Source organism: Salmo trutta, chromosome 4 (assembly GCF_901001165.1).
Source record: "Salmo trutta chromosome 4, fSalTru1.1, whole genome shotgun sequence".
NCBI lineage: Eukaryota > Metazoa > Chordata > Actinopteri > Salmoniformes > Salmonidae > Salmo > Salmo trutta.
In genome coordinates, this window is record NC_042960.1 from 14,743,656 (window position 1) to 14,762,075 (window position 18,420).

Here is an 18,420-nt window from a genome sequence, read left to right on the forward strand (position 1 = left end):
GTTATTATAACCATATAAATAGATTCAATGGATATAACTAACTGAGTGTACAAAACATTACCGAACACCTGCTGTGTCCATGACATAGACTGACCAGGTGAATCCAGGTGAAAGCTATGATCCCTTATTGATGTCACTTGTTAAACCCACTTTAGTCAGTGTCGATAAAGGGGAGGAGACGGGTTAAAGAATGATTTGTAAGCCTTGAGACAATTGAGACATGGATTGTGTGTGTGCCATTCCGAGGGTGAATGGGTAAGACAAAATAAAGTGCCTTTGAACGGTGTATGGTAGTAGGTGCCAGGCACACCGGTTTGTGTCAAGAACTGCAACACTGCTGGGTTTTTTACACTCAACCGTTTCCTGTGAGTATCAAGAATGGTCCAACACCCAAACGACATCCAGCCAACTTGACAGAACTGTAGGAAGCATTGGAGTCAACATGGGCCAGCATCCCCGTGGAACACTTTCAACACCTTGTAGAGTCCATGCCCGACAAATTGAGGCTGTTTTGAGGGAAAAGGGTGGGGGGGTGCAACTCAATATTAGGAAGATGTTCCTAATGTTTGGTATACTCAGTGTATAGTCGTGGCCAAAAGTTTTGAGAATGACACAAATATTAATTTCCACAAAGTTTGCTGCTTCAGTGTCTTTAGATATTTTTGTCAGATGTTACTATGGAATACTGAAGTATAATTACAAGCATTTCATAAGTGTCAAAGGCTTTTATTGACAATTACATGAAGTTGATGCAAAGAGTCAATATTTGCAGTGTTGACTGTTCTTTTTCAAGACCTCTGTAATCCGCCCTGGCATGCTGTCAATTAACTTCTGGGCCACGTCCTGACTGATGGCAGCCCATTCTTGCATAATCAATGCTTGGAGTTTGTCAGAATTTGTGGGTTTTTGTTTGTCCACCCGCCTCTTGAGTATTGACAACAAGTTCTCAATGGGATTAAGGTCTGGAGGAGTTTCCTGGCCATGGACCCAAAATATCGATGTTTTGTTCCCCGAGCCACTTAGTTATCACTTTTTCCTTATGGCAAGGTGCTCCATCATGCTGGAAAAGGCTTTGTCCATCACCAAACTGTTCCTGGATGGTTGGGAGAAGTTGCTCTCGGAGGATGTGTTGGTACCATTCTTTATTCATGGCTGTGTTCTTAGGCAAAATTGTGAGTGAGCCCACTCCCTTGGCTGAGAAAGCAACTCCACACATGAATGGTCTCAGGATGCTCTACTGTTGTCATGACACAGTGTAATGGCTGTCATATAGAGGGGACCAAAGCGCAGCGTGTTGAGTGCTCATGATGATAACTTATTATAACTCAAAATACTGAAGCAAAATAACAAAGAGAAAAAACGACAACGCACAGTTCTGTCAGGTACAGAGACTAAACAGAAAAAAACTAAACAGAATACAACTGCCCACAAACACAATAGGAAAAACCGCAACTTAAATATGATCTCCAATTAGAGACAACGTGAACCAGCTGCCTCTAATTGGAGATCATCCCAAAAAACAACAACATAGAAATAGAATACTAGAATTAAACATAGAAATAGAAAACATAGAAAACCACCCAAAACACCCTGTCACACCCTGACCTACTCTACTATAGAAAATTACATCTTACAAGGGTCAGGACGAGACACACAGGACTGATGGTAGCGCTCTTCATGTCTTCTCCGGACAAGCGTTTTTCCGGGTGCCCCAAACAATCGGAAAGGGGATTCATCAGAGAAAATTACTTTACCCCAGTCCTCAGCAGTCCAATCCCTGTACCTTTTGCAGAATATCAGTCTGTCCCTGATGTTTTTCCTGGAGAGAAGTGGCTTCTTTGCTGCCCTTCTTGACACCAGGCCATCCTCCAAAAGTCTTTGCCTCACTGTGCGTGCAGATGCACTCCTGAGAAGGCTCTGTACTGGTGGTTCCCCGATCCCGCAGCTGAATCAACTTTAGGAGACGGTCCTGGCACTTGCTGGACTATCTTGGGTGCCCTGAAGCCTTCTTCACAACAATTGAACCGCACTCCTTGAAGTTCTTGATGATCCGATAAATGGTTGATTTAGGTGTAATCTTACTGGCAGCAATATCCTTGCCTGGGAAGCCCTTTTTGTGCAAAGCAATGATGATGGCACATGTTTCCTTGCAGGTAACCATGGTTGACAGAGGAAGAACAATGATTCCAAGCACCCCACCCTCCTTTTGAAGCTTCCAGTCTGTTATTCAAACTCAATCAGCATGACAGAGTGATCTCTAGCCTTGTCCTCGTCAACACTCACACCTGTGTTAACGAGAGAATCACTGACATGATGTCAGCTGGTCCTTTTGTGGCAGGGCTGAAATGCAGTGAAAATGTTTTCTTTGGGATTCAGTTCATTTGCATGGCAAAGAGGGACTGCAATTAATTGCAATTCATCTGATCACTCTTCATAACATTCTGGAGTATATGCAAATTGCCATCATACAAACTGAGGCAGCAGACTTTGTGAAAATTAATATTTGTGTCATTCTCAACATTTGGCCACGACTGTACACACGCCGCACCACTGTGACTCATACCCTTATAAAGGCTTCTGATTGTGTCGCCGTCTACACCGAACGGGTATTGTGTGTAGATTGATGAGAATTGTGTTATTTAATCCATTTTAGATGAAGGTTGTAAAGTAACAAAATGCGTAAAAAGGGAAGGGGACTGAATACTTTCCGAATGCACTGCATGTATATACAGTGCCTTCGGAAAGTATTTAGACCCCATGACTTTTTCCACATTTTGTTACGTTACAGCCTTATTCTTGGAGTCCAAGAATGGCCACTCTACCATAAAGGCCTGATTGGTGAGGGATGGTTGTCCTTCGGGAAGGTTCTCCCATCTCCACAGAGGAACTCTGGAGCTCTGTCAGAGTGACCATCAGGTTCTTGGTCACCTCCCTGACCAAGGTCCTTCTCCCCTGATTGCTCAGTTTGGCCAGGCTGCCAACTCTAGGAAGAGTCTTGGTGGTTCCAAACTTTTTCCACTTAAGAATGATGGAGGCCACTGTGTTCCTGAAGACCTTCAATGCTGCAGAAATGTTTTGGTACCCTTCCCCAGATCTGTGCCTCGACACAATCCTGTATCGGAGCTCTACAGACATTCCCTACGACCTCATGGCTTGGTTTTTGCTCTGACATGCACTATCAACTGTGGGACCTTAAATAGACATTTGTGTGCCTTTTCTAAATCATGTCCAATCAATTTAATTTACCACAGGTGGACTCCAAGATGTAGAAACATCTCAAGGATGATCAATGGAAACAGGAATACAACTGAGCTCAATTTCGAGTCTCATAGCAAAGTGTCTGAATACTTATGTAAATAAGGTATTTCTGTCTTTTATTTTTAATACATTTAAAAACCTGTTTTTGCTTCTTTATTATGGTGTATTGTGTGTAGATTGATAAGCAAAAAAAGTAACTTAATCAATTTCAGAATAAGGCTGTAACGTAACAAAATTTGGAAAAAGTCAAGGGGTCTGAATACTTTCCGAATGCACTGTATAAGGCATACTTTAGCTATTGCTATTGTACACTATATTACTGTATATGGTTGTCAGTTGGTGTTTTGGGAGGATTAATACTTTTTTTCTGTATAGTATGTATTTTTGTTTTTCTTTCCGTATAAATGTGATTAATAGTGGGTGTGTGTGTTGGCCGTTCAGGGTCTCCACGGCACATGCTGTTCTGCTCCTGGCTCTAAATTCTGGCACACGTCTGTCGGCCAATCAGATCACTGGGCTGTCGACACGCCTCGTCCCTGCCCCGCACCCCTTCCCAAAACACACAAGGACACGCGTCTCTCCCTCTCTCCCCCTCTCTTTCTCTCCGCCCTCTCTCTTACTCCCTCTACCCCTCTCTCTACCCCTCTCTCTCTTTCTCTATATATCTCTATTTTCCTCTTTCTCTATATATACACACACTGTAAACCCCCTGGTGTGTGGCAGTAGTTCCAGGTGGTCAAGGCCCTTTCGTTCCATTGACCTAAATCACACGTCCGTCCGTCAATCCGTCAGTCAGTCAATATGAGGTACCTGAGCTATATGACCTTACATTCTCCAGGGCAATCGAGACATATCCCATTCCTCTTTTTGTTGTTGTAGAATGTTGTTCCGATTCTGTTTTTAAGGCTCCCTGCTTTTTCTCGAGTTCACCCATCTTCAGACCCTCTCTCTGTCTTTCTACACCTCTCTCTGTCTCTCTGCCTTTCTCAGTCTCTCTACCTTTCTCTCTCTGTCTCTCTACCCCTCTCTCTGTCTCTCTACCCCTCTCACTGTAGAGCCCTGCATGACATGGCAAACGTCTCACAAGTTTCCATCCTAGGCATTGACTCTTTCGTTCCATCCATCTTAATAATGTCAACCTTTTTGTTCTGTCTGCCTGTCTCTGTCTGTTAGTCCATGGCAGTGTGTGTGGGGGCACGTAGCTGAGGCTCCTGAATACCTCAGATAGGTCATTAAGAACGAGCTGGAGCTCTGCCCTGACCCATACACTGACCTACAGGACCTGGAGAGAGAATGGTCATGGGGCGACTTTATCTGTACCTCTGCCAAGACCTGACCAGGGAAAACTGCAGGCCCTAGTTATTGGCTAAAACTACACACTTAGAAAAATGTTTCTATATAGTACCAAAAATGGTTCTATAACTTCATATAACAGCCCTTAAGGTTCTATATAGAACCCTTTTGTAGGGTTCTTTAATCAGAACCCAAAGGGTTCTATATAGTGAGTGTAGGGCACAGGGTTTTTCCTGGTCGGGTCACTTGGTCCGGAAAACTGTGGTACAGGCTAGTATGTCACTATCAGCAGGATTACATTGGGAGGGGGGAGAGGGAGTGATAAGGATGGAAAACAGGGAGAGAGACTGTTGTGGAAACAGGAAATATCTTGAAGTAGGGTGTCAAAGTGTGTGTGTGTGTGTTTGGCTTCTTCCTGGTTTTTTTTTATACAATGTTGCATTTAATTGTTAGAGATAACTGCCCAAGCATCTGAAGAATCTATTTTTTTTTAAAGGAGTGGTAACTCCCACCCTTTTTCTATTTTCTGATTTTTATTGAACAGATAGTGAGGGATGACAGAGGGGAAAGATATACAGAGTTATTGTTGATATAAAGGATTCATATAACTTGTTTACATAGATGCTGTCTTTATAGATTCCGGTTGTTATGCACATCTTTAAATAGAGGTTAACACAATGCTGTTTGATAAACCTCTAAGCTCAGCTTGGCACGGTGTGAGTTGACACAGTTTGCATCTGAAATGGCACCCTATTCCTTACACAGTAGTCAAAAGTAGTGCACTCATAGCAAATAATGGGCAAATAATAGGGTGCTACTTCAAATCGTAATACATATCTATATAGAGAAGTGCAAACAGTGTTGTAGCTCTGAGTCTAGCTTTTTTTTTTTTTACATTGTATAAAAAGTACAATCACAAAGATTTGATTTAAGCCTTCATAGAGAAATCTCATCACAATTCTGGTATGTATTTAAGCTCGGTGAGCTAATGCAGTATGTGTTGTCACTATATTTAACTTGCGTTTATACCAGCAAAGGAGCCTGATTAATTACCGCTCCGTGCAGCAAACGTTCATGTGAGCTCGCGAGATCAGGCGGCTTTGCGAGGCTACCAGGAAAGCCCGCTGTGATAAACAGGAAGTTTTCCAATGGGAGAGTGGTGCTGACATAGCCTGATGTGATGTATGTTATTATCTGTGTGTCCTTTTTATCTGCATAGGCTGGCACTGGCACAGAGTCGTTGGCACGACGTAGGGGGGAAATATTTACAGCTGTTGTGTGTGTCTGTGTGTTGGGCATTACTTCAGCAGCTTCTACTGTGCCACCTGCACAGTTTCTCGCACACACACACACACACACACACACATTCACAGCAACAAATGCATTTTTGGCACGCAGACACTCAGTACTTGCACAAAGTCCTCCAACAGAGAAAAGAGGAGGGAGAGAATGAGTGAGGAAAATAACAAGGCATCTACAAGACGACTTGTATGGTATTTGTTTATTCATAACCCCAAATGTACATATTTTCTACCTTTTTCCAAGTTAAACCGTTAGTTTTGCAAAAGTGCCAGCAACCAAAAACATCTAAAATCAGCACTGTGATATTATATGCAGAGTCAGAGGCTGTGAATACAAAGCAAGGCTATTCCCCCTGCCACAGGCTAGCATGTGTCTCCTAAATCAGCAGAGTAACTGACCTAACACGCGTTGCAATGCTGCGTGTCAGGACCCTCTCCATAAAGATGAACAGCTCATATCACCACCTGGTGTTACTTTCATAGAATTGCATCTTGAGCACTTCCAGTGCCTTCGGGAAGTATTCACACTCCTTTACTTATCGCACATTTAGTTGTGTTAAATCAAATCAAAGTTTATTAGAGCCTGAATTTAGAGCCTGAATTTAAAATGGATTACATTTTAGATTTTGTGTCACTGATCTACACACAATACCCCATAATGTCAAAGTGGAATTTTGTTTGTAGAATTTGTATTTTTATTTTATAAAAAAATGTAAAGCTGAAATGTCGTGAGTCAATAATTATTCAACCCATTGTTATGGCAAACCTAAATAAGTTCAGGAGTAAAAATGTGCTTAACAAATCACATAAATTACATCTTCAATAATAGTGATTAATATGATTTTTGAATGACTACCCCATCTCTGTACCTCGCACATACAATTATCTGCAAGGTCCCTAAATCGAGTAGTGAATTTCAAGCACAGATTCAACCACAAATACCAGGGAGGTTTTTCAATGCCTCGCAAAGAATGGCACCGATTGGTAGAATTGTAAAAATAAAATAAAAAAGCAGACACTGAATATCCCTTTGAGCATGGTGAAGTTATTAATTACACTTTGGATGATGTATCAATACACCCAGTCTCTACAACGATACAGGTGTGCATCCAAACAGTTGCCGGAGAGGAAGGAAACTGCTCAGGGATTTCACCATGAGGCCAATGGAGATTTAAAACAGTTACGGAGTTTAATGGTTGTGATAGGAGAAAACTGAGGATGGATCAGCAACATTGTAGTTACTCCACAACACTAACCTAAATTACAGAGTGAAAAGAAGGAAGCATGAACAGAGTACAAATATACCAAAACATGCATCCTGTTTGCAACAAGGAAATTAAGTAAACATGCAAAAAAAGAAAGGAACTTTTTGTCCTGAATACAAAGTGTTATGTTTGGCGAAAATCCAACACATCACTGAGTACCACTCTTCATATTTTCAAGCATGGTGGTGGCTGCATCATGTTATGGGTATGCTTGTCATCGACAAGGACTAGGGAGTTTTTTGTTGTTGCATAAAAAGATACAAAATACAGCTATAAGCACATGCAAAATCTTAAAGGAAAACCTGGTTCAGTCTGCTTTCCAACAGACACTGGGAGATTAATTCACCTTTCAGCAGGACAATAACCTAAAACACAAGGCCACATCTACACTGGAGTTGCTTACCAAGACAACGTTGAATGTTCCTGAGTGGCCTAGTTACAGTTTTGACTGAAATCGGCATGGAAATCTATGGAAAGACATGAAAATGGCTGTCTGGCTATGCTCAACAAGGCAATCAAACAAGCTAAGTGTCAGTATAAAGTCAAAGTAGAGTCGCAATTCAATGGCTCAGACACGAGAGGTATGTGGCAGGGTCTACAGTCAATCACGGACTACAGTCAATCACGGACTACAAAAAGAAAACCAGCCCCGTCGCGGACCCCGATGTCTTGCTCCCAGTCAAACTAAACAACTTCTTTGCTCGCTTTGAGGACAAAGCCCGCTACCAAAACCTGCGGGCTCTCCTTCACCGCAGCCAACGCGAGTAAAACATTTAAACGTGTTAACCCTTGCCTAGCCGCGTCCTCAAAGCATGCTCAGACCAGCTGGCTGGTGGGTTTACGGACATAAACAATCAATCCTTATCCCAGTCTGCTGTTCCCACATGCTTCAAGAGGGCCACCATTGTTCCTGTTCCCAAGAAAGCTAAGGTAACTCAGCTAAATGACTATCGCCCCGTAGCACTCACTTCCGTCATCATGAAGTGCTTTGAGAGACTAGTCAAGGATCATATCACCTCCACCCTACCTGACACCCTAGACCCACTCCAATTTGCTTACCGCCCCAATAGGTAAACAGACGACGCAATCGCAATCACACTGCAGACTGCCCTAACCTATCTGGACAAGAGGAATACCTATGTAAGAATGTTGTTCATCAACTACAGCTCAGCATTTAACACCATAGTACCCTCCAAACTCGTCATTAAGCTCGAGACCCTGGGTCTCGACCCCGCCCTGTGCAACTGGGTCCTGGACTTTCTGACGTGCCGCCCCCAGGTGGTGAGGGTAGGAAACAACATCTCCACCCCGCTGATCCTCAACACTGGGGCCCCACAAGGGTGCGTTCTCAGCCCTCTCCTGTACTCCCTGTTCACCCATGACTGCGTGGCCATGCACGCCTCCAACTCAATCATCAAGTTTGCAGACGACACTACAGTGGTAGGCTTGATTACCAACAACGACGAGATGGCCTACAGGGGGGAGTGTGGTGTCAGAAAAATAACCTCACACTCAATGTCAACAAAACAAAGGAGATGATTGTGGACTTTAGGAAACAGCAGAGGGAGCAGTCCCCTATCCACATCGATGGGACAGTAGTGGAGAAAGTTCCTCGGCATACACATCACGGAAAAACTGAAATGGTCCACCCACACAGACAGCGTGGTGAAGAAGGCTCAGCAGCGCCTCTTCAACCTCAGGAGGCTGAAGAAATTCGGCTTGTCACCAAAAACACTCACAAACTTTTACAGATGCACAATCAAGAGCATCCTGTCGGGCTGTATCACCGCCTGGTACGGCAACTGCTCCGCTTTGCGTGTTTTTATTAAAAAACTATGAGTAACCACATTCCCGCTGCGCCTTGGTCCATTCCTGACGACAGACCTTACAGAACTACCCACCACCAAAGGACCAAGCAGCGGAGGAGGAAGGAGCCACAGGAGAACAGCGTAATGGACTGGACATGGGAGGACATCCTGGACGGCAAGGGTTCCTACACTTGGGAGGAGATCCTGGTCGGAAGGGATCGCCTCCCATGGGAACAGGTAGTGGCACTCAGAAGAGTGGAGGCAGCAGGAGAGAAGGACCAATGGCGACGGTATGAGGGAACACGGCTGGGAAGAAAGCCCGAGAGGCAGCCCCAATATTTTTTTGGGGGGGGGCACAGGGGCTGTTTGGCGGGGCGAGGATGGAGCCCCAGGCCAGCTCCCCACACTAGCCCTGAGGTGCGTCAGCCCAGTCTGACTCGGCCTGTTCCCACTCCCCGCACTAGCCCTAAGGTGCGTGTGCCCAGGCTGGCACGTCCTGTACCAGCTCCACGCATCAGGCATCTAGTGCGTCAGCCCAGCCTCGCCAGGCAAGAGTCGCCAGAGCTGCCCGCCAGGCAAGAGTCGCCAGAGCTGCCCGCCAGGCAAGAGTCGCCAGAGCCGCCGGCCAGGCAGGAGTCGCCAGAGCCGCCCGCCAGTCAGGAGTCGCCAGAGCCGACCCGCCAGTCAGGAGTCGCCAGAGCCGACCCGCCAGTCAGGAGTCGCCAGAGTCGCCCGCCAGTCAGGAGTCGCCAGAGCCGCCCGCCAGTCAGGAGTCGCCAGAGCCGCCCGCCAGTCAGGAGTCGCCAGAGCCGCCCGCCAGTCAGGAGTCGCCAGAGCCGCCCGCCAGTCAGGAGTCGCCAGAGCCGCCCGCCAGTCAGGAGTCGCCAGAGCCGCCAGCCAGTCAGGAGTCGCCAGAGCCGCCCGCCAGTCAGGAGACGCCCAAGCGGCCCGACTGCCCGGATCAGCCCGAGCGGCCCGTCTGCCCGGGTCTGCCGGAGCGGCCCGTCTGCCCGGGTCTGCCGGAGCGGCCCATCTGCCCGGATCTGCCCGAGCGGCCCGCCTGTCCTCCGGCCCAGCCCGAGCGGCCCGCCTGTCCTCCGGCCCAGCCCGAGCGGCCCGCCTGTCCTCCGGCCCAGCCCGAGCGGCCCGCCTGTCCTCCGGCCCAGCCCGAGCGGCCCGCCTGTCCTCCGGCCCAGCCCGAGCGGCCCGCCTGTCCTCCGGCCCAGCCCGAGCGGCCCGCCTGTCCTCCGGCCCAGCCAGAGCGGCCCGCCTGTCCTCCGGCCCAGCCAGAGTGGTCCGTCTGCCAGGGTCAGCCCGTCTGCCCGGCGCAGCTATTGGCGCCACCGAAGTGGGCAACGCCGAAGGTGGAGCGAGGTTCACGTCCCGCACCTGAGCCACCTCCAGGATAGGTGGGTTGGGGAGGGAGGGTGTAGCACAGTGCCGTCGTTGACGGCAGCCACCCTCCCTTCCCTCCCTTATTGTTTAGGGGGTATTATTTATTAGTTTTGTTGGGGTATTGGGGATTTTTTGTTATCTTTTTTAAGGTGCATTCCGGGGTCTGCACCTTTAGGGGAGGGGGGGGGTACTGTCACGTCCTGACCAGCAGAGGGAGCAATTGTATTAGTTTTGGTCAGGACGTGGCAGAGATTTTTGTGTTACGTGTGAGTTGGTTGTTGGACTCCCAATTGAAGGCAGGTGTGTTGAGTTGCTTTTGATTGGGTGTCCTATATAGTAGTGTGTGTTTTTCCTTGTGGTTGTGGGTAGTTGTTTTTGCACTGCGTTTTGTGTGCCTGCAAAACTGTTCCTGTCGTCGTGAGTATTGTTTATTGTTTTTCCCTGTGGATGCTTTGCGTGTTTTTATTAAAAAACTATGAGTATCCACATTCCCGCTGCGCCTTGGTCCATTCCTGACGACAGACCTTACAATTTCTGTGTTTCATTTTCAAGCAATTTGCAAAAAGTTCTAAAAACATGTTTTCACTTTGTCATAATGGGGTAGTGTGTGTAGATGGGTGAGGAGAAAAACATCTATTTAATCCATTTTGAATTCAGGCTGTAACACAACAAAATGTGGAATAAGTCAAGGGTTATGAATACTTTCTGAAGGCACTGTACACGGACTCAACAGTCACTGTGCTCACCTGTGATCTTTCTGTTTCTCTCTCCCTCTCATCTCTTTCTCTCTCCTCTCTCTCTCTCTACCTCCTATCTCTGCTTCCCTTCTCTCTTTCTCTCTCTCCCTCTCTTATCTTTCTCTCCCTCTTCTCTCCCTCTCCCTCGCTGTCACCCCTTTCGCTCCCTCTGTCTCCCCCTCTCTCTCTCCTTCTCTCTGTCTCCTAGTTACCCAACATGTTTGGGAACGTGCGCTCCACCATCTTGTCTCTAATGATCGGCTCCTACGCCTCTTCAGCCGTCACGTTCCCTGGAGTCAAGGTAGGACAGTTACTCCTCAGTTCCCTCTGGGAGTTTAGGTCAGTGTTTGTTACAGTAAGCACCTTGTGACAAATGTTGATTGATTGATTGAGGATTCACAGAAAGGCATTACTTCATGGCTTTATTTGATATTGTGATATATTATAGTTGAATTTGCTCTTTCCCATACTTCTCTCTCTCCCTCCCTCCCTCTGTTTCTTCTCTCCAGTTGATCTATGATCTAGGTGTGTCCTTCAGGGTGATTATGTGGGTGTGGTCGGGGCTAGCCGGTCTCGTCTTCCTCAACTGCTTCCTTAATTGGCCGATGGAGGCTTTCCCCGCACCTGAGGAGATCAGCTACACGTCAGTATCCATGACAACGTTACTATCATAACACAACGTTACATGACATAACTCTAATCTTATAGACTGTTACGGTAACCCAAATCATTGAATTACAGAGGGGGTACTTTTTCTTTCTCCATTGCTCCAATTACTCACTCACTTCACTTCCTTCCCCTTCTCTCTCCTTGCTCCCTCAGCAAGGAGGTGAAGCTGAGTGGCATGGTGATGGATGACAAGGTGACGGGGGACAGATTCTACAGTCATGTGACCACGGTGGGAGAGAAGATGGGTCCGAAGCAGCAGGGGCCAGATCCCTCGTCAGAGCAGCTCCCACCTGGAGAACAGACACAGGGTGAGGAATAGCATAGGATCACAACAAAAATGGTTAGAACCAGATAGAGCTAGTTAAAGAACCAGTCAGAACTAGACATAACTGCTTAGAACCGGATACAGTTAAATGGAACTGGTCAGAGCTGGTCTTCCAGGGCTTCACTCACCAACCAGAATCAATGGACGATATTGAGCTCAACCCTACTATAAAATCTAATATCTGTTCAACTTTTTTATAAAAATGTGTTAACAAATTGACAAAGTAACTTACCCAAGTATCATTATCTCATGTTTAATTCTTACCCCCGCCCTTTCTTTCCCCTGACAGGTGGCCCTCCGTTCCGTAGTTCAGTCTGCTCGCCCATCTTCCTGTGGAGTCTCATCACCATGGCGATGACCCAGCTGCGCATCATCTTCTTTATGGGCGCCATGAACAGGATGCTGGAGTTCCTGGTTACCCACGGAGACCCACACCGTAAGGACCAATCACTTGCAACGGTTTTAAGTTGTGGGCACTGTCACATTAGCCTTGTGAAACAAGCCTGACTTCGTAATGGCTCACATTTTGTTTCCCATATTAAGTGACGCGAAACAAAATGTGAGCGCAGCGGGCAGCCTGCCACATATCTTAATCTTTATTTTTTGTAAAGTATATTGAGACGCGAAATGTGCTGTAAATAACATATGACTTGAATATCTGTGGCACCGAATGGTCAGTTTTAGGGGAATGGCATCTGTGATTTGTTATGATGTTAGTGGGTGGGAATTTGGGACTTCCATGACTTTCTGTGTGTTTTCTGTTTTCAGCCTCTAAGGATCTATTGATGGAGGCAGAGCAACAAGGTGAGAGAATGAGACATTCCATTGGAACCGTGTGTGTGTGTGTGTTTGTAAATGTGTGCGTGCGTTCAGGTTTGTGAGAGAGAGCGAGAGGGCCTGTGTGTTTTGTACTGTGTATGTGCGCACGTACGTCCGCGTGTGTGTTTTCTGACCGTGTGTCTCCTCTCCTCAGTGGGTTTCTACTCGTCAGTGTTTGGCTCCCTGCAGCTGCTCTGCCTCCTCACCTGTCCTCTGATTGGCTACATCATGGACTGGAGGATGAAGGAGTGCGACGTAGACCAGAGGTGTGCGTGTGTGCGTGCACGTGTGTGTGACAGAGAGGGAGTGAGAGCGAAACAGAGAGAGACCGGAACCGAGAGAGAGAGAACATAGGAACTTCGGTTATAAACCACTCATCTCATCCATCATGCTGATTGGACAGTGTTTACACTTACAGCCCACTAAGAAAATCTCTGGCTCCGAGGTATTTTAAACACATTCACCTAGTCATTCCTGCCCCCCTTAGTAAACTGCACATCCTTGTATGTGCCTATTGGTGCCTGGATGCATTAATACAAAATCACCACTAAGCTGGTGACATAAGCTGTTCATCCCTATGGAGAGATGGACAGCGTTTGACTAATATTGGTCACTCAGCTTTCTTTAAGGGAGAAATAATTCAGAAGAGACCAAGCATGACATGCTGAGAGAGAGCAGGGTTGTGTTCATTAGACATTAACTAAAGAAAACGTAGTAAAATTGTAACTTTCCGTTGCAATTTAAAAAAAAAAAAAACGTTTTCTGTGGCGTTTCCTAATAAACACAACCCTTGGTATTTTCCTGATGCTTTTTTATTTTATTTATCCCTGACCTCTTCTCTCCAGCCAACTTGAACCCCCGAAGAGAGACAGGAAGATCCAGAAACTGACCAATGCCATCCGCGCTTTCATCATCACCAACGTTCTACTGGTCATCTTCGGAGTCATCCAGATGCTAGACAACCTGCCTGTACAGGTAAGAAGACAGCCACATGACCCTACCCCTACCTCACCTGGGGTGCGTTCGGCAGGACACCAGGCGGTGATACAGCCTGACAGGATGCTCTCGATTGTGCATCTGTAAAAGTTTGAGTGTTTTAGATGACAAACCAAATTTCTTCAGCCTCCTGAGGTTGAAGAGGCGGTGTTGCGCCTTCTTCACCATGCTGTCTGTGTGGGTGGACCATTTCAGTTTGTCCGTGAGGTGTACGCCGAGGAACTAAAAAACTTTCCACCTTCTCCACTACAACACCTACTCATTCAAGGGTTTTTCTTATATATTTTTTGTACTATTTTCTACATTGTAGAATAATAGTGAAGACATCAAAGCTATGAAATAACACATATGGAATCATGTAGTAACCAAAAAAGTGTTAAACAAATTAAAATATATTTTATATTTGAGAAAATCATCAAATAGCCACCCTTTGCCTTGATGACAGCTTTGCACACTCTTGGCCGCAAATGTAAAAAAAATAAGAAAATGGTACTGTCTTGTTTGCGTATATAAGGAATTTGAAATTATTCATACTTTTACTTTTGATATTTAAGTACATTTTAGCAATTACATTTACTTTTGATATTGAAGTATATTTAAAAACAAATACAAATACTTTTACCCAAGTAGTATTTTACTGGGTGACTTTCATTTTTACCTTAATAGAAAGTGACTCAAGTATCTTTACTTTTACTCAAGTATGCCAATTGGGTACTTTTTCCACCACTGAACGGGGGCTAATGACTTTAGAACGGGAGCTAATGACGCTTTCGCCCAGTGATGTAGTTGAGTCACTAAACCTTGAGTCCGAATTGAGGTGGAAATAGTCTGGGTAGCCATTTGATTAGATGTTGAGGAGTTTTATGGCTTGGGGGTAGAAGCTGTTTAGAAGCCTCTTGGACCTAGACTTGGCACTCCGGTATCGCTTGCCATGCGGTAGCAGAGAGAACAGTCTATGACTAGGGTGGCTGGAGTCTTAGACCATTTTTAGGGCCTTCCTCTGACACCGCCTGGTATAGAGGTCCTGGATGGCTTGCGGTCAGAGGTCGAGCAGTGATGCAACCAGTCAGGATGTTCTCGATGGTGCAGCTGTAGAATCTTTTGAGGATCTGAGGACCCATGCCAATTTTTTTCAGTCTCCTGAGGTTTTGTCGTGCCCTCTTCACGACTGTCTTGGTGTGCTTGGACCATGTTAGTTTGTTGGTGATGTGGACACCAAGGAACTTGAAGCTCTCAACCTGCTCTACTACAGCCCTGTCAATGAGCATGGGGGCGTGCTCGGTCCTCCTTTTCTTGTAGTCCACAATCATATCCTTTGTCTTGATCACATTGAGGGAGAGGTTGTTGTCCTGGCACCACATGGCCAGGTCTCTGACCTCCTCCCTATAGGCTGTCTCGTCTGTGATCATGCCTACCACTGTTGTGTCATCAGCAAAACGTAATGATGGTGTTGGAGTGCCTGGCCACGCAGTCGTGGGTGAACAGGGAGTACAGGAAGGGACTGAGCCTCACCCCTGAGGGGCCCCTGTGTTGAGGATCAGCGTGGCGGATGTGTTGTTTCCTACCCTTACCACCTGGGAGAGGCCCATCAGGAAGTCCAGGATCCAGTTGCAGAGGGAGGTGTTTAGTCCCAGGGTTCTTAGCTTAGTGATGAGCTTTGAGGGCACTATGGTGTTGAATGCTGAGTTGAAGTTAATGAATAGCATTCTCACATAGGGGCTCCTTTTGTCCAGGTGGGAAAGGGCAGTGTGGAGTGCAATAGAGATTGCATCATCTGTGGATCTGTTAGGGCGGTATGCAAATTGGAGTGGGTCTAGGGTTTCTGGGATAATGGTGTTGATGTGAGCCATGACCAGCCTTTCGAAGCACTTCATGCCTACAGACGTGAGTGCTACGGGTCGGTAGTCATTTAGGCGGGTTTCCTTAGTGTTCTTGGGCACAGGGACTATGGTGGTCTGCTTGAAACACGTTGGTATTACAGGCTCAATCAGGGACATGTTGAAAATGTCAGTGAAGACACTTGCCAGTTGGTCAGCGCATGCTCGGAGTACACGTCCTGGTAATCCGTCTGGCCCTGCGGCTTATGAATGTTGACCTGTTTAAAGGTCTTACTCACATCGGCTGCGGAGAGCGTGATCACACAGTTGTCCGGAACAGCTGATGCTGTCATGCATGTTTCAGTGTTACTTGCCTCGAAGCGAGCATAGAAGTAATTTAGCTCGTCCGCCAGGCTTGTGTCACTGGTCAGCTCTCGGCTGTGCTTCCCTTTGTAGTCTGTAATAGTTTGCAAGCCTTGCCACATCCGACGAGCGTCGGACGCCTCACAAGTCCTCAAGTGGCAGCTTCATTAAATAGTACCCGTCTCAACATCAACAGTGAAGAGGCGACTCTGCGATGCTGGCCTTCTAGACAGAGTTTCTCTGTCCAGTGTCTGTTCTTTTGCCCATCTTAATCTTTTATTTTTATTGGCCAGTCTGAGATATGGCTTTTTCTTTGCAACTCTTTCTGGAAGGCCAGCATCCCGGAGTCACCTCTTCACTGTTGATGTTGAGACTGGTGTTTTGCGGGTACTATTTAATGAAACTAGACACACTAATGTACTTGTCCTCTTTCTATTCTGGTTAGAGCCAGTTTGCACTGTTCTGTGAAGGGAGTACTACACAGCATTGTACGAGATCTTTAGTTTCTTGGCAATTTCTCGCACGGAATAGCCTTCATTTCTCAGAACAAGAATAGACTGACGAGTTTCAGAAGAATGTTCTTTGTTTCTGGCCATTTTGAGCCTGTAATTGGACCCAAAAATGCTGATGCTCCAAATACACAACTGGTCTAAATAAGGTCAGCTTAATTGCTTCTTTAATCAGGACAACAACATTTAGCTGTGCTAATATAATTGCAAAAGGGTTTTCTAATGATCAATTAGCCTTTTAAAATTATAAACTTGGATTAGCTAACACAACGTGCCATTGGAACACAGGAGTGATGGTTGCTGATAATGGGCCTCTGTATGCCTATGTAGATGTTCCATAAAAGAAATCAGCCGTTTCCAGCTACAATAGTAAGTTACAACATTAACAATGTCTACACTGTATTTCTGATCAATTTGATGTTATTTTAATGGACAAAAAAATGTGCTTTTCTTTCAAAAACAAGGACATTTCTAAGTGACACCAAACTTTTGAATGGTGGTGTATAATCGGAGGCGGAGCCTGAGTAGAGGCTGTGTTTGCTGAGTGTGATGTGTCCTTCACACTGCTTATCAGAACCACGCTGCACATCTGTACTGCTAATATTAATTGTCGTTATCACTGAAAAGCTCTCAATCTCTCCAAAAACTATTGTCCAGTCCACTTAGAAGTCAGATTTTAGTCAAAGATAATTTCATCTTGTCTCGTTTTAGTCAACTGAAATGAAAAATCCTTTTTCTTTACTTGTAGTTTTTTCTGGGTCTATTTAGTCAGTTATAGTGTCACTGAAAAATAGGTGTTTTTATGATTTATTTTAGTCACTATTTCTGTTGACGAAATTAACACTGCTACAGGTTCTTAGATTGTGTATCTTTGGTTTGCTGTAACCAAATAAAACCCATCCCTGCACTTTGGAGTTTTAAGGCAAACCTTAAGAAAATATGAATGCTTTAAGACAGAACAGGCTAAGAGAAAGTATAATAGTATTAATGAATGTTATTGGTCTATTTGATTTCGATTGATGCGATTATGTCTTTTTTTGTGGATATATTTAGTTTCATGCATTTTCAAGAGGACCACAATGGAACTTGTTTGTGTTATCCTTGATGATTTTGAAATGCAGCAGTATCCACGTGTGGTTTTATTGTGTTTTTAAACGGCCAAATAAAATAAACTATTTCTTTCCCTCTCCATCCCCCTATCCTTTTATTTTCCTATTACCCCACTTTATTTTCTTACTACCCCACTTTATCTATCTCTTTCTCTCTCCTTCTTCTCTTTTTCCCTCCCTCCCAGATCATTTCCTTCATCGTCCACACCATGGTCAGAGGTTTCGTCCACTCCTGTGCTGGAGGACTCTATGCTGCTGTGTAAGTACATTACGACGTCAACTAAACACATTGTTGGACTTTTGCTTTCCAGCATATTACACCCACGCTATGATCGTCTCAGTAAGATTCGTAGGTGTGTGTGTGTGTGTGTGTGTCAAGAGTTTTGAGAATTGTTTGTTACACAATTTGGAAAACAGTGTTACATATCAATCGCAGTGACAAGCTAAATTATTGGATACAATTCACAAATGTCACAAATTGGCACAAACACAAAAAAATACAACTTTATAAGATGCATTATCTTAACAAAACATTGGTGCTACAGTTAAGGTGTCTGTTTTCGTGAGGTATGGTACAGTCAGTTTTGATTGGAGAGGTAATCATTACATCCCGCCCCTTTCAGATATCCGTCCAATCACTTTGGGACATTGACGGGGATGCAGTCGATGATCAGCGCGTTGTTTGCTCTCCTCCAGCAGCCTCTCTTCATCATCATGGTGGGACACCTGGGAGGAGACCCCTACTGGGTGAGGCCA

General features: G+C 45.5%; 1 protein-coding gene across 7 annotated transcripts in view; it reads left to right on the forward strand.

The window, feature by feature from the left end:
* Positions 1-18,420, forward strand: part of LOC115191878 (large neutral amino acids transporter small subunit 3) — a 40,599-nt gene that overhangs the window by 18,380 nt on the left and 3,799 nt on the right. For all 7 annotated transcript variants that reach the window (XM_029749866.1, XM_029749867.1, XM_029749870.1 and 4 more), the window contains 9 exons: positions 11,266-11,358; positions 11,567-11,700; positions 11,880-12,034; positions 12,341-12,487; positions 12,820-12,855; positions 13,025-13,136; positions 13,716-13,845; positions 17,850-17,923; positions 18,288-18,411. In XM_029749866.1, the coding sequence (XP_029605726.1) occupies positions 11,266-11,358; positions 11,567-11,700; positions 11,880-12,034; positions 12,341-12,487; positions 12,820-12,855; positions 13,025-13,136; positions 13,716-13,845; positions 17,850-17,923; positions 18,288-18,411 (1,005 nt within the window). The remainder of the gene's footprint in view (positions 1-11,265; positions 11,359-11,566; positions 11,701-11,879; positions 12,035-12,340; positions 12,488-12,819; positions 12,856-13,024; positions 13,137-13,715; positions 13,846-17,849; positions 17,924-18,287; positions 18,412-18,420) is intronic.